At 45.6% G+C, this 16,278-nt stretch overlaps 1 protein-coding gene across 2 annotated transcripts in view; it reads left to right on the plus strand.

Moving 5' to 3' along the window:
• The window catches only part of gatad2b (GATA zinc finger domain containing 2B), a 44,252-nt gene that overhangs the window by 20,041 nt on the left and 7,933 nt on the right, over nucleotides 1–16,278 (plus strand). Inside the window, exons 2-10 of one of the 2 annotated variants that reach the window (XM_085261738.1) lie at nucleotides 6,883–7,263; nucleotides 8,289–8,418; nucleotides 9,631–9,762; nucleotides 10,665–10,793; nucleotides 11,669–11,839; nucleotides 13,405–13,777; nucleotides 14,388–14,590; nucleotides 15,184–15,288; nucleotides 15,411–15,621. In XM_085261738.1, the coding sequence (XP_085117864.1) occupies nucleotides 6,884–7,263; nucleotides 8,289–8,418; nucleotides 9,631–9,762; nucleotides 10,665–10,793; nucleotides 11,669–11,839; nucleotides 13,405–13,777; nucleotides 14,388–14,590; nucleotides 15,184–15,288; nucleotides 15,411–15,621 (1,834 nt within the window). In that variant the 5' untranslated portion in view covers nucleotide 6,883. The remainder of the gene's footprint in view (nucleotides 1–6,882; nucleotides 7,264–8,288; nucleotides 8,419–9,630; nucleotides 9,763–10,664; nucleotides 10,794–11,668; nucleotides 11,840–13,404; nucleotides 13,778–14,387; nucleotides 14,591–15,183; nucleotides 15,289–15,410; nucleotides 15,622–16,278) is intronic. The other variant, XM_085261737.1, reaches the window with a different exon arrangement.

Consider the following 16,278-nt stretch of genomic DNA (forward strand, 5'->3'; position numbering starts at 1 on the left):
TTCACGTATCGGTCAAAACACTCGCCTCCAGGTACACAGCGCCCAGCTGAAAACACTTCATACAAGTCGAGCTGCCCGAGATTCACAGAATTTACAGAAAAGTAACATTTTTGTGATTTATATGGTTGTCAGGACGATAAATGTCTTATATCAGGATATGAGATTTTGGTCATATCACACAGCCCCAGCTTTAACGTTTCATTATAGAGTGAAATGAAACGGGAACAAATTCTGTTTTTGCGACAGGCTGTGAGTAACAGTGTCTGAAGATGTCATTTAAGACTGAATCTTTGCAAAGTTTATCCCTGAATGATTCATAGGTTAGTGTTCAGTGGTTGGACAAACAAAACATTTCTCTGAAAACTGGTGAAAAAGCACCGGGGGTGTACGGGGGCACTTACACAGTAGATGCTTCTTCATTGTTAGCGAGCTGCACTGAAACAGGGGAATCCACCCGTAAGCTGTAGCATGTGGAGGAGATGGTGTTTGAGTCAAGTGCCAGAAGCTGAAGTCTGCCCTGTCCCCTCTGTCAGGTTTGTCCGGAGCTGGCAGAGGGTTTGTCCTCAAGTGACATGATATTCTGTACTAAGAGCGTATGAGTGGTGCTACATGCTCTAAGAACCTTTTTTAAATGTAGCCTCATGGCCAGTGTTAAATCTGTTAAGGTTTTTTGTACAGGGCTCCATGGTCTAAATGTCCTATTTAACCTCCTAGGACCTGGGTCCACAAATGTGGGCATCACATTTTGGGTTATTTAGACCAAAATACTAAATTTTGCTCTACAAGGGCCTGATATGCACTTACGAGGACGTTATGCTGCCACTGTTCTACTGAAATTTTAGACGAACATCCTCATATGTGGCTCTCAGAAACAAAGACCCGGTAAAAAAAATAAATCTGGTAATTCTTTGTTTTTACATTCATCGGGTCCCAATATGCACAAATATGAAAAATGAATGAATGAAGGGTTCGGGTCTTAGGACCTTTTATTTCAGTTATGAAAGGATCACTGCAGGTAATTACTGAGTTAATTACAGTGTAGTCATTTACTGTTTTGTGAGTAACGTGTATATTTGTGCAAATAACACAAAAAAAGGTCATAGATGCAGTTGTAATTTTTGAACGTGTGTCCCTGTTAGGAAAATGTATGAAATGTATTACCTATATTTAAGATGCTTTAACTTGTAAGTATTTGACATTTCATACTTGTTGACGTGATCGGGGCGTGGGCAGGATCTGCAGGTGATCTTGTGTGGGTACCTGGTTACTGGATGAGTGATTGGTAGTTGGACGGCGTCACGCGCTGGTATCAGATGGATCCTCAGTACTCATTCATTCTGCTCTGCTCTTTGTTTCCTACTGCACACTCCCCCCTGCTTAGTGTCTTGGTCGCTGTTGCCCCCCCCCCCCCCCCCCCCCCCCCCCCACCAAAAAAAAAAAGAAACACCCCCGTAATACCACCCGCACACAAACAGGACATGGGGGTTGGGGTTTGCATGTTGTTGCATACCCCCACCCCTCAGGCAACAGTAGAACAGGAATTGATTAGTGGTATGTCTTAAAAATAGATGACTGGTTGTCATAGCAACCCCCACAATGAGCTGTTGTCTCATTTAATAAAGAGCAGTCTGTGCATAAGGTGTGTGAGTCGCCTTATGTGCTGTGCATCCACAGACAGCAGGTGAAGGTGTGTGTGATTGTTGTTGTATTTTACTTGTGATCGATTATTCAGGAACAAAGCATCAGCATTCTCCTCGCAAGTCCTGTTGGGTCTGAATCTTTATCCCACAACCATCAAGTCCTAAGCTGCTCCCCACTACCAATTGCAACTCTGTTGCTATGGGCGGTGTTCTGATCGGCCTCATTAGTATCAAAAACTAGCCACATGCAAATTTTGGTCATATTCCCAGCAACCCTGTCATCAGCATCTTCTACAGCCAACCAACCACTGTGTGTGTGTGTGTGTGTGTGTGTGTGTGTGTGTGTGTGTGTGTGTGTGTGCGTGTGTGTGTGCGCATTGCTGCTTTAGTGTGTCTGCTGGACCAATGAGCTAGGCTCCTTCTTCCTGAAATCACAAGGAAGGTTTTATTGTTTTCTGCACATCTCTGTCTTTTCTAGCACACGAGCTAAAGAAGCCAGATGGTAGCTGACTCTGGTACTTTCCTGAAGGATGGTTGATATGATTAGCAACAAGGCGTTTCCACCATACAGCAGGAATGACGTTACTGTGGATAGGACACAAGCCACTCGGGACATTTTGTTTTATTAAGGTCCAACAACATCAGTGGAAGAGAGGTGCTTGTGCTCCAGGTAGTTAGCATTGTCATGTTGTCAGTCAGCGTTCTATTTATGCACCAGTTTGTCAATGAGACGCAGTGACAAGAAGGAATAATATCTCATTTTTTAATGTTTTAGGAGAGAAACTTCAACAAGTTTTAATATTCTTGACAGTGTGTTTTGTCAAAATTGTCCTTATTCTGGTTGAGAATGATTAAGCTAAGCTCCTGTGGGACCAAAAATAAACAGACCAACTGGTGATGGCTAACCAAGCTGACAGACTAGTGGTGGGAAAGTATAGGAAGAAGGCTGCAGTGATACCAAGCTGTGTTTGCTATACCGAGTTACAGCACCACGAGGGAGGAACACGAGAAGCTAAGAGAGGAGATGGGTGTTGCCTTCACCTTCGATGCTTCTCTAGTCCAACCATGACAGGTTATTTGCTGCTTATTAATATTACATGGTCAACTATTAGTGCTATGATAACAACATGGAGGCAATTGGAAACAATTCAGCCACAAAGTAGCAGACTGTGAAATCACACGTAGTCACAGTAGTCAGGTTATTGATAGTCTTGTCTTTTAGTCAATAGGTGGAGCTGTAAGCAGTCTGGCTTTCATTGTGTGCGTTTGGATGGCAGCTGTCTGAAACACCTGTTTATTCTTCTGCTGATTTGTTGATAAAATGCATGACTAACAAACCAGCAGCAGAATATCGTGAGGGGAGTGGTTCCACTTTTTCTGCAGCTGAATTCAGTTGCTTCCGAAAGGAGCCAGCTGAGGTGGTTCGGGCATCTGGCAAGGATGCCCCCTGGGCGCCTCCTGGGCGAGGTGTTCCAGGCATGTCCCACCGGGAGGAGGCCCCGGGGCAGACCCAGGACACGCTGGAGAGATTATATCTCTCGGCTGGCCTGGGAACGCCTTGGTATTCCCCCGGACAAGCTGGAGGAGGTGGCTGGGGAGAGGGAGGTCTGGACCTCTTTGCTTAGGCTGCTACCCCCGCGACCCGACCTCGGATAAGCGGATGAAGATGGATGGATGGATGGATGGATGAATTCAGTGCATATATCATCCCATCTGAGAAACAGATCAGAATAACAAAGGTCAAAATAAGAACAGGATGGTAGCTCCATCGTTAGCATTGAGTAACAGAAAGTGGAATAAGCCATAGCAGCAGAAGCACAATACACACAGCCAAAGTACATCATCACAAATGTTTACCTGACTTGTAAAGTCCAGAAAACTCCGAGTACATTCTGTGATTTTGTTGTACTGACATTATTATGTTTGTGTCATCAGCACATGTGCTGTGCATACTTAATGGTGTCCTGTAAGCTTCAGTGTCTGCAGATACGCTGTGGTCTGCTTGGCTCTAAGCAGCATAGATTTTGGGAGTGCGAGGCTCCGAGCAGACGTTTACATGCCTGAGTGTGACCACGTGAACCTGCCTGCAGACGGCATAAACTGCAGTGCACCTACTACGTATGAATACAGGCAGACTTTAACAGGCATGGCTGCTCGTCTGCAGCCACATCAGAGGTTGGATTTGGACTTGAGGTGCTAATAGTTTAGTATAACAACGTCCATATTTACAGTTGGATGAAAAGTACAAAATGGGCAAAAATCAAATCAGTAAGTGAAGCGATTGGATGTCAGGCCTGACGTATCAGACTCGCATCCACCGCCGAGTAGAACCATCAGTTTGAACATTAAACACTTTCCCACAGAAAAAGGACAGAGTGGACAAAAGACAGGAGGCGGTCAGGCAAATGGGTTTTCACGACTGTGCACTCGCTTTATTACCATTACACCCAGTTTGGCAAACACTGTTAATCTGGTGCCACATCGACAGGACAAGACATCAAGGTTATCTCTGCCATGGATTTCCAACAGCGCCGTCAGTGAGAGGAAGACTACGGATTTAATTGTGAGGAGAATGTTTTAGTAGCACCCTCCTGATTGACAGCTCTTTGAATAAACGTGTGTGTGTGTGTTTTGGGGGATGGGAGGTGGAATTACAAGTTGGCGTTATTTCAGGAGAGAGCTGCTGTCTCTGCCTCTTTTCTAGCCCTGCACACACACGCACGCACGCACGCACGCACGCACGCACGCACACACACACACGCACACGCTCACACACACGCACACACACACACTCACACACACACACGCTCACACACACACACGCACACACACACACACACACACACACGCTCACACACACACACACGCACACACACGCACACGCTCACACACACACTCACACACACACACGCTCACACACACACTCACACACACACACGCTCACACACACACACGCACACACACACACACACACACACACGCTCACACACACACACACACACACACACACACACGCTCACACACACACACACACACACACACACACACACACAGCAATAAAGAAAAACCCTCTCTGTGTCTCGGTGCTGCTACTCCGTTCCTGTCCCTGCAGCCTCAGAAACACTCACGTGCACACACACTGTTGGCTGGTATAACGTGAACAAATGAAGCACTCGGCTTTGGCGGCATCGAAGGGGCCCCTGAAATTAAGCTTGTGTTTATTTTTGCAGTGAAAGAAGAGGGAGGAAAAGATGAGCGTTTGAGGAGTTGGGGGAGGGTAGAGGAGAAGGGAGGAGTGTTTCTTTGTGGTACTGTACTGCTGGAGTAGGAGGGAGGATTACAAAACTCTGCCCTCTATCGGAATGCTGAGCTGCATGTGTGTTGTCTGTGTGGACGCCGTCTATCTGCTGGTGCAAACTGGAAGCATTCCTTGGAGCGCCACAGTTTTTCAGTGTGACAGATGTTTAATGTTTTATCCTGCTGGGGTTAGGAGAGGTGTGATCGTAGGGCTGAGTCTGTGTTTCTCATCTATTCTTTTCTTCTCCATTATCGGCCTGGCAGTGTGTTGGAAGGGTGTGGTGGATGAAAAGCGAAGGGAGAAAGTGTGCGTTTGTTTATTTATTTATTTATCTGGGGGGCACTGCTGACTGTAACAGTCATTATATTATGTAAAGCCTGGCAGCAGCGACAGTAACCAGGGGGAGGGGAAGTCTAAGTGAGAGAGCGTTGGGTGCCAGTTACTGACGTGCAGAGCAAGGCTAGCTGTGATTGGCTTCTCAGCGCAGATCTCTGGCTCATTAAACGTGGTGAGGTGGCTGGATCGGCGGAGGGGTTACACGAGCTGCTCGTGTTTGTACTCCCAGCAAATGGAGGCGACGACTCCACTGCTGCGTCACAAATTAATTAGAGGAAGAAGTGGCAGGGAGAGCCATGCTGTGGGACCATTAAGACTCCTCCCTGTGCTAAAGAGGCAGCTGTAGATGTGAGGTTAATAACTGACACGAGTGGAGGACAGGATGAACAGATTAGAGCGGTGAAAAGCCCGACACCATGAGGGGCACGCCAGAGTGACGCCAGCAGGTCGAATCTACCAATAGGAAGTGACAAAGTGAGGCGTAAAATGTGTTTGTCAAGCAGTGCTCGAGTGTGTGTGCGCACGTGTGCGTGCGTGTGTGGTAATCGGAGCAGTAACCTCCAGACTGGGCGAATGGCGTCCAGGAGAGCAAAGGCCAGCTCCCAGGCCCAGAGCTGGAAGGATTGTAGTTTTCATTCGTTTTGTATTCATGTAGACCAGATGACTCACTTCATACATGACACTTGCTCCAGAGTTCTCCACCACACTGGACGTTGCACACCCACTGGCTGCTGGGGAAAATGTGGTTCTTGGAGGTTGTCTAGTCTAAGGTCTCCGTCTGATTTTCTACGTACGTTTCTCTACAGTCACTATAGAGCTACTGTAAAAAGTGCAGCACAAACCAGACACGGAGCCCGATTACCTTCAAAGTCAAAGTTGTGCCTCAGCGCTGTCTGGCCTCCAGCTTTGCCGACATGCAGAAGTCATTCATGCTAAACTATTTTATAGTAACCCAGAGGAGACGATCAATGAAATATATTGTTTAATCTGACTCGTCCATCTGAGTGAGTTTGCTGTCAGGTTCGCCCCCTGCTCTTCCTCATTACACACTGCTTTGTGTGTTTTGTCACGCTAACAGTGGAACTTAGCAGGGACAGGGTTTGCCTTTCCAACTGGTCTATGATCTGGTGGGGTTGTATCTTTGTTGCTCTTTGCTTTTTCTTATCGATCGATTTATTAATTTCTTTATTTTTTCCAGTCTACACAAAAATAGTATTCATCATCGAGCGCCATGCAAAGCTGTGTTCTCTGTATTTACATCTGCATTACATTATCTGGATTAGGAAAAGTGTAGAAATATACAAACGTAATCATGTTAATACCAGATTAAAAACTGATTCGAGCTCGGATCGCTGGGATAACTTGGAGTTGTTCCCCGTGGTTTCAGAGGAACGTGGGATTAACTTTGCTGACAAAGGGAGGAGAGAACATCTGGAATAAGGGTTGGGAAGGATTGGAGGTTCCAGAGTCGTTCAGCTATTGCACCCAATGTGGTGGATAACTGTACTCATGCTTTAAGTTACATAGAGGAGTGTGTTTGTTATCTGACCTGAACCTATTTGGGTTTAAGGTGGCTCTGCTGACCTGTCTGACCTCTCTTGTTTTTAGGATGGAGCAGATGTCTGAGGAGGCGCTGAGGCTGAACCTACTTAAGCGAGGCCTTGAGTCAACCAGTGAGCGAGAAGAGGCGTTGGCCAAGCGCCTCAAAATGGAAGGTCACGAGGCCATGGAGCGCCTGAAGATGCTGGCACTTCTTAAACGCAAGGACTTAGCTGACCTAGCAGCCCTAGATGTTGCAGGGAGCTTGGGAGATGGAAAAGGCCCTGGAGCCAGCAGCCTCCATCATCAGAGCCTAATGGGTGCTGCTTATGAGGAGAAGTTAAATGGGAGTCTGAGGCTGGGAAGCCACAGTAGCCCCGTTGGACCAAGTAAGAATGGAAAGGAGAACATCCTGGATGAGCCAGTCGACATGAGCGCTGGGAGGAGGTGGTGAGAATAAACATTTTAAACAGAAGGATTCTGTGTAAAGAGCAGGCATGTGCTTTATAGCATGTCCGTTTACCTGAATCCAGCCATCGTTTATCTGATTATTTGAAGGACAATACCAGTTCACCTTAGCAGCTAGTTTTACTCTGCAAAAGTAACTAGTGGGTGAAACCTTGGCTGTCAATGAAAATCTTCACTTTTGTCCTCGTTGACACATTTTTGGCCACCGAACTGCAAGAAGTGTCCACGGCACACTGTCTCTGTGGCTTTTACATGACTACAGAGGGACCAACTTATTCCACAGGTTCAGTAAGAAATCTGTGGAATAGTCCACATACAGTATTTGGTGCCAGCTCGCCCCTACAGAGCAGGGCTTGTATGTACATTGTGTGCAAGGTGCATAGCAAAGGTTTAAACCACACGAAAAGTAACGAAAACCCTCAAGGGCCCAAATTACTAAACGGCACAAAGTAACACAGGTGTACCAAAGGTGTGGTTAGTTTTATGGCTGTTTTACAGTAATGAAAATGCACATGCAGCAGGGGCAGCTGTAAAAATCAGTCAGTTCTTCAGTAAATCGGCCCTCAAACTGTGGGGCTGATGAAATGTATAACATGGAACAATGACACAAGGGCACCACTAGCCTACATGTAATCTAGTGTTGCTATACAGTATGTTCAATCTTCTTTGATAAATGAAATGTGTGACAATGTACATTACTGTTTCTGTCCCCCAAACCTTTGTGTCTGGAGCTGGTGAAAGATTTGCTTTTAAGTTTAAGAATCAGCACATGGACGTTAGAAATGGGGCGCAGTTTCTTTGTTATTCTGCTTTTAACCAACGAGCATGACTAAAGATTCCCAACCTGTAAGCTGACTTCCATTGAACCTACCGGGAAAACCAGCAGAACAGATGTCAAGCGACCCCACGCAGTTTAGTAAAGCTGTCAGATCCTGTGATGATAAAGTACGACTTTAAATGCTGCAGAAACTGACTGCACTTTGTGTTTGATCTTTTTTTCTTACTAGTGATGCTGATCATGACAGACGAACTCCGTCACCGGATGTCATCATCCTGTCAGACAACGAGGCTTCCAGTCCCAGAACGACACCTCGGCCCGAGGAGCGTGTGCACAAGGCTAACCTGGACATGTTCAAGGTAAAAGGCATTCGCAGCACTCCTGCAAGGGGGCAGAAATAGACTGAATATGCTGTACAAGTCCTTTAACACTGGTGCATAAATCAAGTGTAGAGGTCGGTCGCTCAGATATTTCAGGATGCTACACTTAATGAGACCTGGCTTCACACCCTAAAAACCCTGCAGCTAGCTTAAGCCCTGCGGTCGGGGCGAGCGATGGTAGCAAAGCCACTGTTAGCTCACCCAGCAGATTGTCCTGAGCAGCAGGGAAAACAGGCCGGGTGGGTGACGGTCAGGAGGAAGCGTAGTCCTGAACTGAAGCTGCCGATGCACCACCAACCAAGAGTGATACCAGGAAGTCCTGATTGAAGCTTTTCCTTTTCACAGGAGCTATTAACACTGTTGTGTTTTTGTTTTCTTACTCCTGCACAGTTGGCGTGGAGCACCAATCATTTGTACATGTACAATGACAATAAAAGGCAATTCTGTTCTCTTAAGGAGGTGACTTGTGTGGGAGTAGAGCTTGGGTAGCTTCTCTGTACGGTGTTGTCACAAGGTTTTCAAGAAAGGAACAGTGGAGGAGTTGTGACCTTTTGAGTCACAGCACTTTCCAAAAGACATCTACTGTAATGAAATGAGTCTAATTTCATCCTGTATGTCAGAAGATCCAGAGTGTGATCAAAGTGGTGGATGGACTGTAATGTTTCCAGAGTCTGATTATAGATGCAGAGCAGAGGACGTCATTGTCAGCAGCTGTTTTAGCCGAGCAGAGTAATCAGGGAGAAGCTCTGAGTAAACGCAGGTGGACAATAAACAACAACAAATATAAGTAATAGTCAGTGTCACATGTGTGAAACCTGCATGTTTCCACAGGCTGTCATGGAAACAGGAATACAGATGTGTCTAAATACCAGCAATGACATTACTACAGATGCATGAAGAATCCTGTGAATGAATTGGTCAAAATCACTTTTTCTTGACGTAAACAGGTTTTAAATTGCTGCTTTTGACTTTGCACAAAAGAATATTTCAGCCAAACGTGTCCTGTTTACTTTCTGCAGTCACATCCTGTGTCGATGCAGAAACACGACGCGCTGTTCAAACTGCAGCTTCTGTGTAGGTTTAGTCTGGTTTATACAGACTGGCTGTTGAGTTCAACGAGCTCGAAGTTGCCTCTGGTCTTATGTCCGGATATAGTGTGCCTTTCTAATTTTGTGTGCTCGTTTGTACCAGGGGAAAACAGGAGAGGAGAGGCAGCAGATGATCAAAGCTCTAAGAGAAGAGCTTCGTCTGGAGGAGGCTCGTCTCGTGCTGCTGAAGAAGCTCAGGCAGAGTCAAATGCAGAAGGAGAATGTGGTCCAGAAGGTCAGTGCTGCTGATGCCACACATTCTCACAGTCACGGCCACTGTTGGAGCTCTGCAGCTCTTTGCATCTGTCCGTGGTGCCTCGCCGTGGTTATGTGGGTTCAGTTCAAGTCACTTTTATTTGGTGCCAAATCAGTGTTTGCTCAAGGAGGCTTCAGTGTCTTATGTCATCACGGCGGCAGTTTGTCATGTTAATATTTCAATAATTTAACTAGACAAATATATTGCATAGACTGATCCTAACATCATAATAATAATAGTCTAATAGTTTATATCTGGAGAGCATGACCTATATAGACAATGGATAGTGCAGGATATTGGAAATCAGTATTGAAACATGTGTGTACCCCTTAGCTGCAGACGGTACTGTAATATTGTTCTAAATCAGGGCTCCCAAAACCGTGGCTCGGGGACCACTCGCAGCCCCCGCTTGCTGCCATATATGGACCTGTAGAAATAAAATGCAGTTTGACTGTTGAAGTGACGATTTTGTTTGTTGTTGAGTGAAATGTTAAAATAAGTTCGTCAAATGATTGAATATGAAGGCGACGTGAGCAGAGACACAAACATGACGGGTGTGTTAGTCCACTGACAGACTCACAAACTAATGTGCACACCTATGTCTGCACTTCTGTTAAATACGAACAAAAATAGGAAAAAAAGATTTGTCTTGTTGTAGAGAATTTGAATTTTTTTAAATAAAACTACATTTTAGGGGAGATTTGTGGGTGTTTTCTTGTTTGTTTTTGTTTGCCCTCGCATGAGACAACAGTGCCAGCAGTGTCTCGTTTAGTTTGAGAGCCCTGCTCTAAATCATATGCAGTAAACATTTATATATGAAGAAAGCACCAGAAAATCAATCTGAGATATTCCAGTCCTGGTTTATCGTTGCTCTCTTGCAGGTCCCAGTGGTCCAGAATGCTGCGTCATCTGTGCAGCCTCCTCCCATCCACAGCTCTCCTGTCCTGGGGAAGCTACCTGTGAGGCCAGGTCTACACAACCCTGAGCCCCAGAACCTCCGCACTGCACAGGTGTGTGAGTGAGTGTGAGGCGAAGGGTACATTTTCATTAGAGATCACACCAGTGAAGTTCCTGTTTTCCAGGAACTGTGTGATTGTTGGGGTTCTGTAGTGTTGTCTCGACCTTGCACCTTAAACCAGCCGTGCTGACTTTAAATGACGTCTTTGACTCACAAAGAAAGAACAAGAACTACAGAAGTCACTCAGTGTAACCAACAGCAAAGCTGCACCAGTGTCTATGATGTAAATGAACCTTAGACGTTTTGGCTGTAAGAAAGGGTCATGTGACCATGTAGGACAGTAATGGAATCTGAAATGTCTCCTTTTTATCTGTAGTCACATTTTAAACTTCACCAAATGTAGAGTACTTACAGAGACGGCTCCGCACGCTGAACTCCCGCCTTTTGTTGATGTCTTTAGCAAAATGTCAGTTTTCTTTGAGACTGAATCCACGTCTCTGCTGTGGGACAGCGTGGATATGCTATCAGTGACTCCAGGTTAGCCTATCTGATTTACTGAGATGATTCATCGCCTTGTTGGTGGTTGCACCACTCACTGTAGAGGAATGTTCTTACCAAGTACGGTCTTGTTTTCATCTTTTAGCCAATGATACGTGCCAGTTTTTAAAAACTGTGCAAGCTTTCAGTTTTGAGACTCAAAAGGGAAAAAAACTAAATCTTCTGGATTTTTAGCTCCAGATAAAATTTTGAGCTACGGTGGATAAAAAAGCACTTAAACATAGAAGAACGTGCTTGTGTGAATGAGCCATGGTGTGTATTATCCATTTACAGTAAACCAGGTGAGCAGGTGTCATTTGCAGACATCAGGGATTTTCTCTGATCTCTGCTGAACAATGAAACCCTTTGTTGCCCTTCTCCTTTCTGCAGGGTCACACAGTCATCCGGTCAGCAGCTAATGCAAACTTGCCCCCCATATTGATGTCTCAGCGAGTGATAGCACCCAACCCTGCCCAGCTGCAGGGCCAGAGGGTCGCGTCCAAACCTGGGATGTCTCGTTCCAGTTCCAACAGCATGGCTAATGCTGTCAGCTACCAGCAGGTATAGAGTCAAACCGACCTGGGGTAAAGCATTCTTTTGAGAAAGGTGTGAACTTGTATGGTGAATGGTAGGACTGCCTAGAGAGAGATCACTGATCAAATCCTTTACATATGTGGCTTTTCTCAGTAATAGAGGGTAGGGCTGGGCCATATTATACCGTTCACGGTAATACTGTTAGGCAACGATAGGAAAATGAAATATCGCGATAGAATATGGGTAAAACGCGCATGCGCAGTGCCTTTGTTTTCATACGCACATGGCCGATTGTTGAGTGAAACAGATGAACCAGAATTGGTTTGTAAAAATGGTGCAACTTCAGTGATGTGGAACTGGTTTGGTGTTTGTCCGTCAGATACACAACAAAGCACATTTTTTTGCAGAACATGCAAGCGGCCGTTGTTATTTGTCGGACTAAGATGCTCTTAAATCTGGGAGTAATCTGGGTCCTAAACTCCGTATGCTTCAGGTCAAACAACACTGCAGCATCACTTAGAGTTAAAAACTGTCTAAATTGTTTCATCTTTAATAAAATGATCAGCATTGCTGCTTTACCAGGTGTAACTATAAAGTTTAACTTCCAGGCATCCATGAAAACTAAAGTTATTACATTTAACGGAGTTAGAAGTTAGCAGGAAGCTAGCGGAAGTTAGCTCGCTAGTTTCGCTAGTTACCTAAGCATGATATAGCATGTTCTGACTGAGAGATTTCTGAAAAAAATCAAACGTACAGCTCTGCTATCACTTCCAACATAAATGAAGACAGGAAACTAAACAGCAGTGACGTTTGTAGGGTTACTGAAGTTGGGCTAGCTGGTATATAATGATGTGCTACGTGATCGCTAGCGACACAGCTATGTTAGCATAACATAAACAGTGAAGCTGGAGGACGAACACTAACACTTTTCCACTTATAAAAGTTAACGTGAAGGTTTCTGATAGTTAGAGACAAATGCAATCGCATGGCAGGATGCTGTAAACACCAAACTTCAGTCAGGAGAACAACTGAGATAATCCATCCACAATACGAAGTTAGTCATTAATATACTGCAACAACATGGGAATAGAGCAGCTGCCAGAGAATTCAACATTAATGAATCAATGGTACAGAAGTGGAGGAAGCAAGAAGAATGAGTTTAATAAAGTTTGATTTATCTGACTGCTTTGTTTCGCTTAATGTGCCTTATAATCCCGTGCACCTTATGGTCCGAAAAATGCGTACTGCACACTGCAGTTTAATGTTGCAAAGCACCTCTTTTTAACTTCAGTGGATATTATACATGGTTATGCTCAGGATATGTCAGCCCATTTCTACTGGAAATGCCTTTTGGTTAAACTTTCAGCAAGGAATTTGCATTTGCACTGTTACATTTTTATAAAGCTTTAATGTACATAAAAACCAGCTTCTTGTTTAAGTGAAAATAAATGGAAGGTTGTCTTTTTGCGCTAGTAATGTTGTGGAGTTGTATTTTGTCTCGCATCAATTATATCGTCAGTTATATCGTTATCGCAAATTTTCAAATATATATCGTGATAAATATTTTTGGCCATATCGCCCTGCTCTAATAGAGGGTGTATATCTCTCTGCAGGCCAGTCAGGTGGCAGCTTCCCAGCGCTCAGGCTCCAGTGCCATGTACATGAACCTGGCCCACATGCAAGCAGCAGCAGCTGGGGCCGGCGGTCTGGGCGGAGCTTCGGCCGTCAGCCCGTCCACCATGTCTGGTTCAGCCAGCGGAGCGGTGAGCTCCATGGCAGACCAGGCGAGCAGTCAGGCAGCAGCCAAGCTGGCCCTAAGGAAGCAGCTGGAGAAAACCTTATTGGAGATCCCTCCACCCAAACCCCCAGCCCCTCTCCTGCACTTCCTGCCCTCTGCTGCCAACAGTGAGTTCATCTACATGGTGGGCCTCGAGGAGGTGGTGCAGAGTGTGCTCGACAGTCAGGGTAAGTAAATATCAGATATTGGGGGAGGAAACATCTGCAGCAAATCTTTGATTTATACCTAACCCGTCAAATTGAACTGACAGACAAACCATGAATACGGTATATTTAAATAAATACGTAAGCGTTTGTGTGTTTGCACCAAACTCCTTTGATTGTGTGAGCATGACCCAGAGACCATTTTGATAATAATTATAAAAATTTGCCAAGACTTTGTGTGCTGACTAAATCTCCCCAGCAGGTGGTGCTATTGTTTCTTCTGTCCATAGTTTGTGCATCGCAATAACCAATCAAGGCTTAGCAGAGCCAGAAGCAGGAAGTTCTTCTCGTATGTGCGGTCATGGTTGAGAAATCATTGTCCCTGAATCCAGCTCCATCCTTGTAGCACTGCCTTTTTACCCTGTCAGCCTTTAAAGGTCTGAATACAGGAGGCTACACCTGGCACCTGTCTGCTCAGCTGTGCTTGAATCACTAAGAGCAGAACAAAGTGCCTTCAGTTTGTGTCAGGAGTGCTGTGATGACGTTAAGGTTTAAAGTAAATTCTGGGTGTGCGTCTGCTCGAGCACCGCCTGTCGCTGTAGCTCTGTCGTTGTTAACGGAGTCCTGTCTGTAGGTAAACTCAGAGGGACGCTGGCCCGTCTGGAGCCTTTCTTCTGCGCCCAGTGCAGAACTGACTTCACCCCCCACTGGAAGCAGGAGAAGAGTGGGAGAATCCTCTGCGAGCAGTGCATGACATCCAATCAGAAAAAGGCTTTGAAGGCAGAGCATACCAACAGGCTGAAGAATGCCTTTGTGAAGGCCTTACAACAGGAGCAGGTTAGCAGCTTATGTACCTGCATCATGCTGGCTGATTCTTACTCTCACTTAAGTTTGTTTATGTCACGAGATTGTGTGGCTATCACAATTTTACTGTCTAGCCACACAAAGTGTTGTCGTCTGGTGTTGGTAGCAAAGTGATAAATAAATAATAGGGACACAGTTGGGACTGCGTTTCATGTTTTTAAACATCCGAGTCACTAATGAGCACGTTGTCGTTCTGACTCAGCAGAGCCTCACCTGGCTTCACCCTAAAAAGCTGGTGTCAGCTAGCTAGGTTAACCCAGGGTTTTCACTGCATGGTCACATCACAGGGATGGCATTGGCAGCATCTGGATAAATAAGTCTGCTGTGAGCAGAGCAGCTGATTTTAAAAAGGAAGTTAAAAGTGCTCCAGAGCTTTTCAGTACTGAAAACCCTGAATTAGTGCTGAAGTTACTCAGATAAGATGTAATCCTGCTTTGCAGTCTCTTTGTTACCACACCTAAACTCCCAAACATAGCTGGGGTATTTGGTAGTGATTGTGGAGTCGTTGAATGTAAGTACATGGTGGCACCAATGCACAAGACTCCTGAATGTGGTTCTCTTGTTAGGAGATTGAACAGAGGCTGCAGCAGCAGGCTGCTCTCTCTCCCAGCTCAGTCCCTACCAACGCCTCCAAGTCTGACACCATGATCCGACATCATGCCCTCCGCCAGGTATGTTCCAGCAGAGAGTCCACTATTAACTTGGAAGGAATAAGGAGATGTATGGTGCTCGTGTGTATGTATTCCAAACCAAATGTGCTTCAAGCAATAACTAGCAAATCTCTGGTTCTTAGGCTCCCCAGCCTCAGGCCTCCCTGCAGCAAGGGCTGTCGAACTCGGCACGAGGGGTCCTGTCCAACTTTGCCCAGGCCTCCCAGCTCTCTGTGGCCAGCAGCCTCATGGGCATGACCAGTGCCAAGCACTGTGGCGGCAGCGGAGGCGGCAGCAACAGCAGCAGTAACAGACTGCAGCATGACAACCGTCGGCAGATCTACAACATCCCAGGTACCTACACCTTTGCCCTTTCTGCTTGATGGGTGAGGGTCCGTGTGTGTGTTTTGTTTCCTGCCGTGCATCTTAGTCAACATCAGCCATTCGTAGGTTTATTAGCTCCACCCAGGACGTTGTGTTTTGTCTTTCTGTCTGTAAACACGACAGCTCAGAAACTATGGAATGAATTCTGATAAAACTTTGCAGGGGTGTAGAGCGAAGGCGACAACCAGCCATTCAAATCAGCATCCACCAAGGTCTTTAACATTAGCTTAAGCAGAGACGTGGCTATCAGCAAGTCAGAAGGTCAGGACCAGTTACACTGTGGCTTTATAGAAAGCATATGATTGGGTGTTGGGGGGTGGAGGGGTGGGGTCGACTGATACTGCACGAAGACAGAGGAGTATGTGAGGGTGGTGCAGAATATGTGACAGTTGGATTATATAAGCCTGGGAACAACTCTGAGTGCAGTCTTGTTTACATGGATGTGAATGAGAGTGAGGCAAATATGCCAGAGAAGGTTATCTGGGGTCAATCATTCAAACAAACGGGAGAAGGTGAGGACGCAGATGTTTCGCTGTGTCCACCTCTGTATCGATGTCGTTTTATTGCTGTTTCTTTACATTCAAAAAATTCTAGTAAACGTATAAAATAAGAAAATAAGGCTAGTTC

The sequence above is a fragment of the Mchenga conophoros genome, linkage group LG22 (genome assembly GCF_057382185.1).
Source record: "Mchenga conophoros isolate Kocher_MC1m ecotype Shallow Benthic linkage group LG22, M_conophoros_male_GT1.1, whole genome shotgun sequence".
In the NCBI taxonomy this organism is placed as follows: domain Eukaryota; kingdom Metazoa; phylum Chordata; class Actinopteri; order Cichliformes; family Cichlidae; genus Mchenga; species Mchenga conophoros.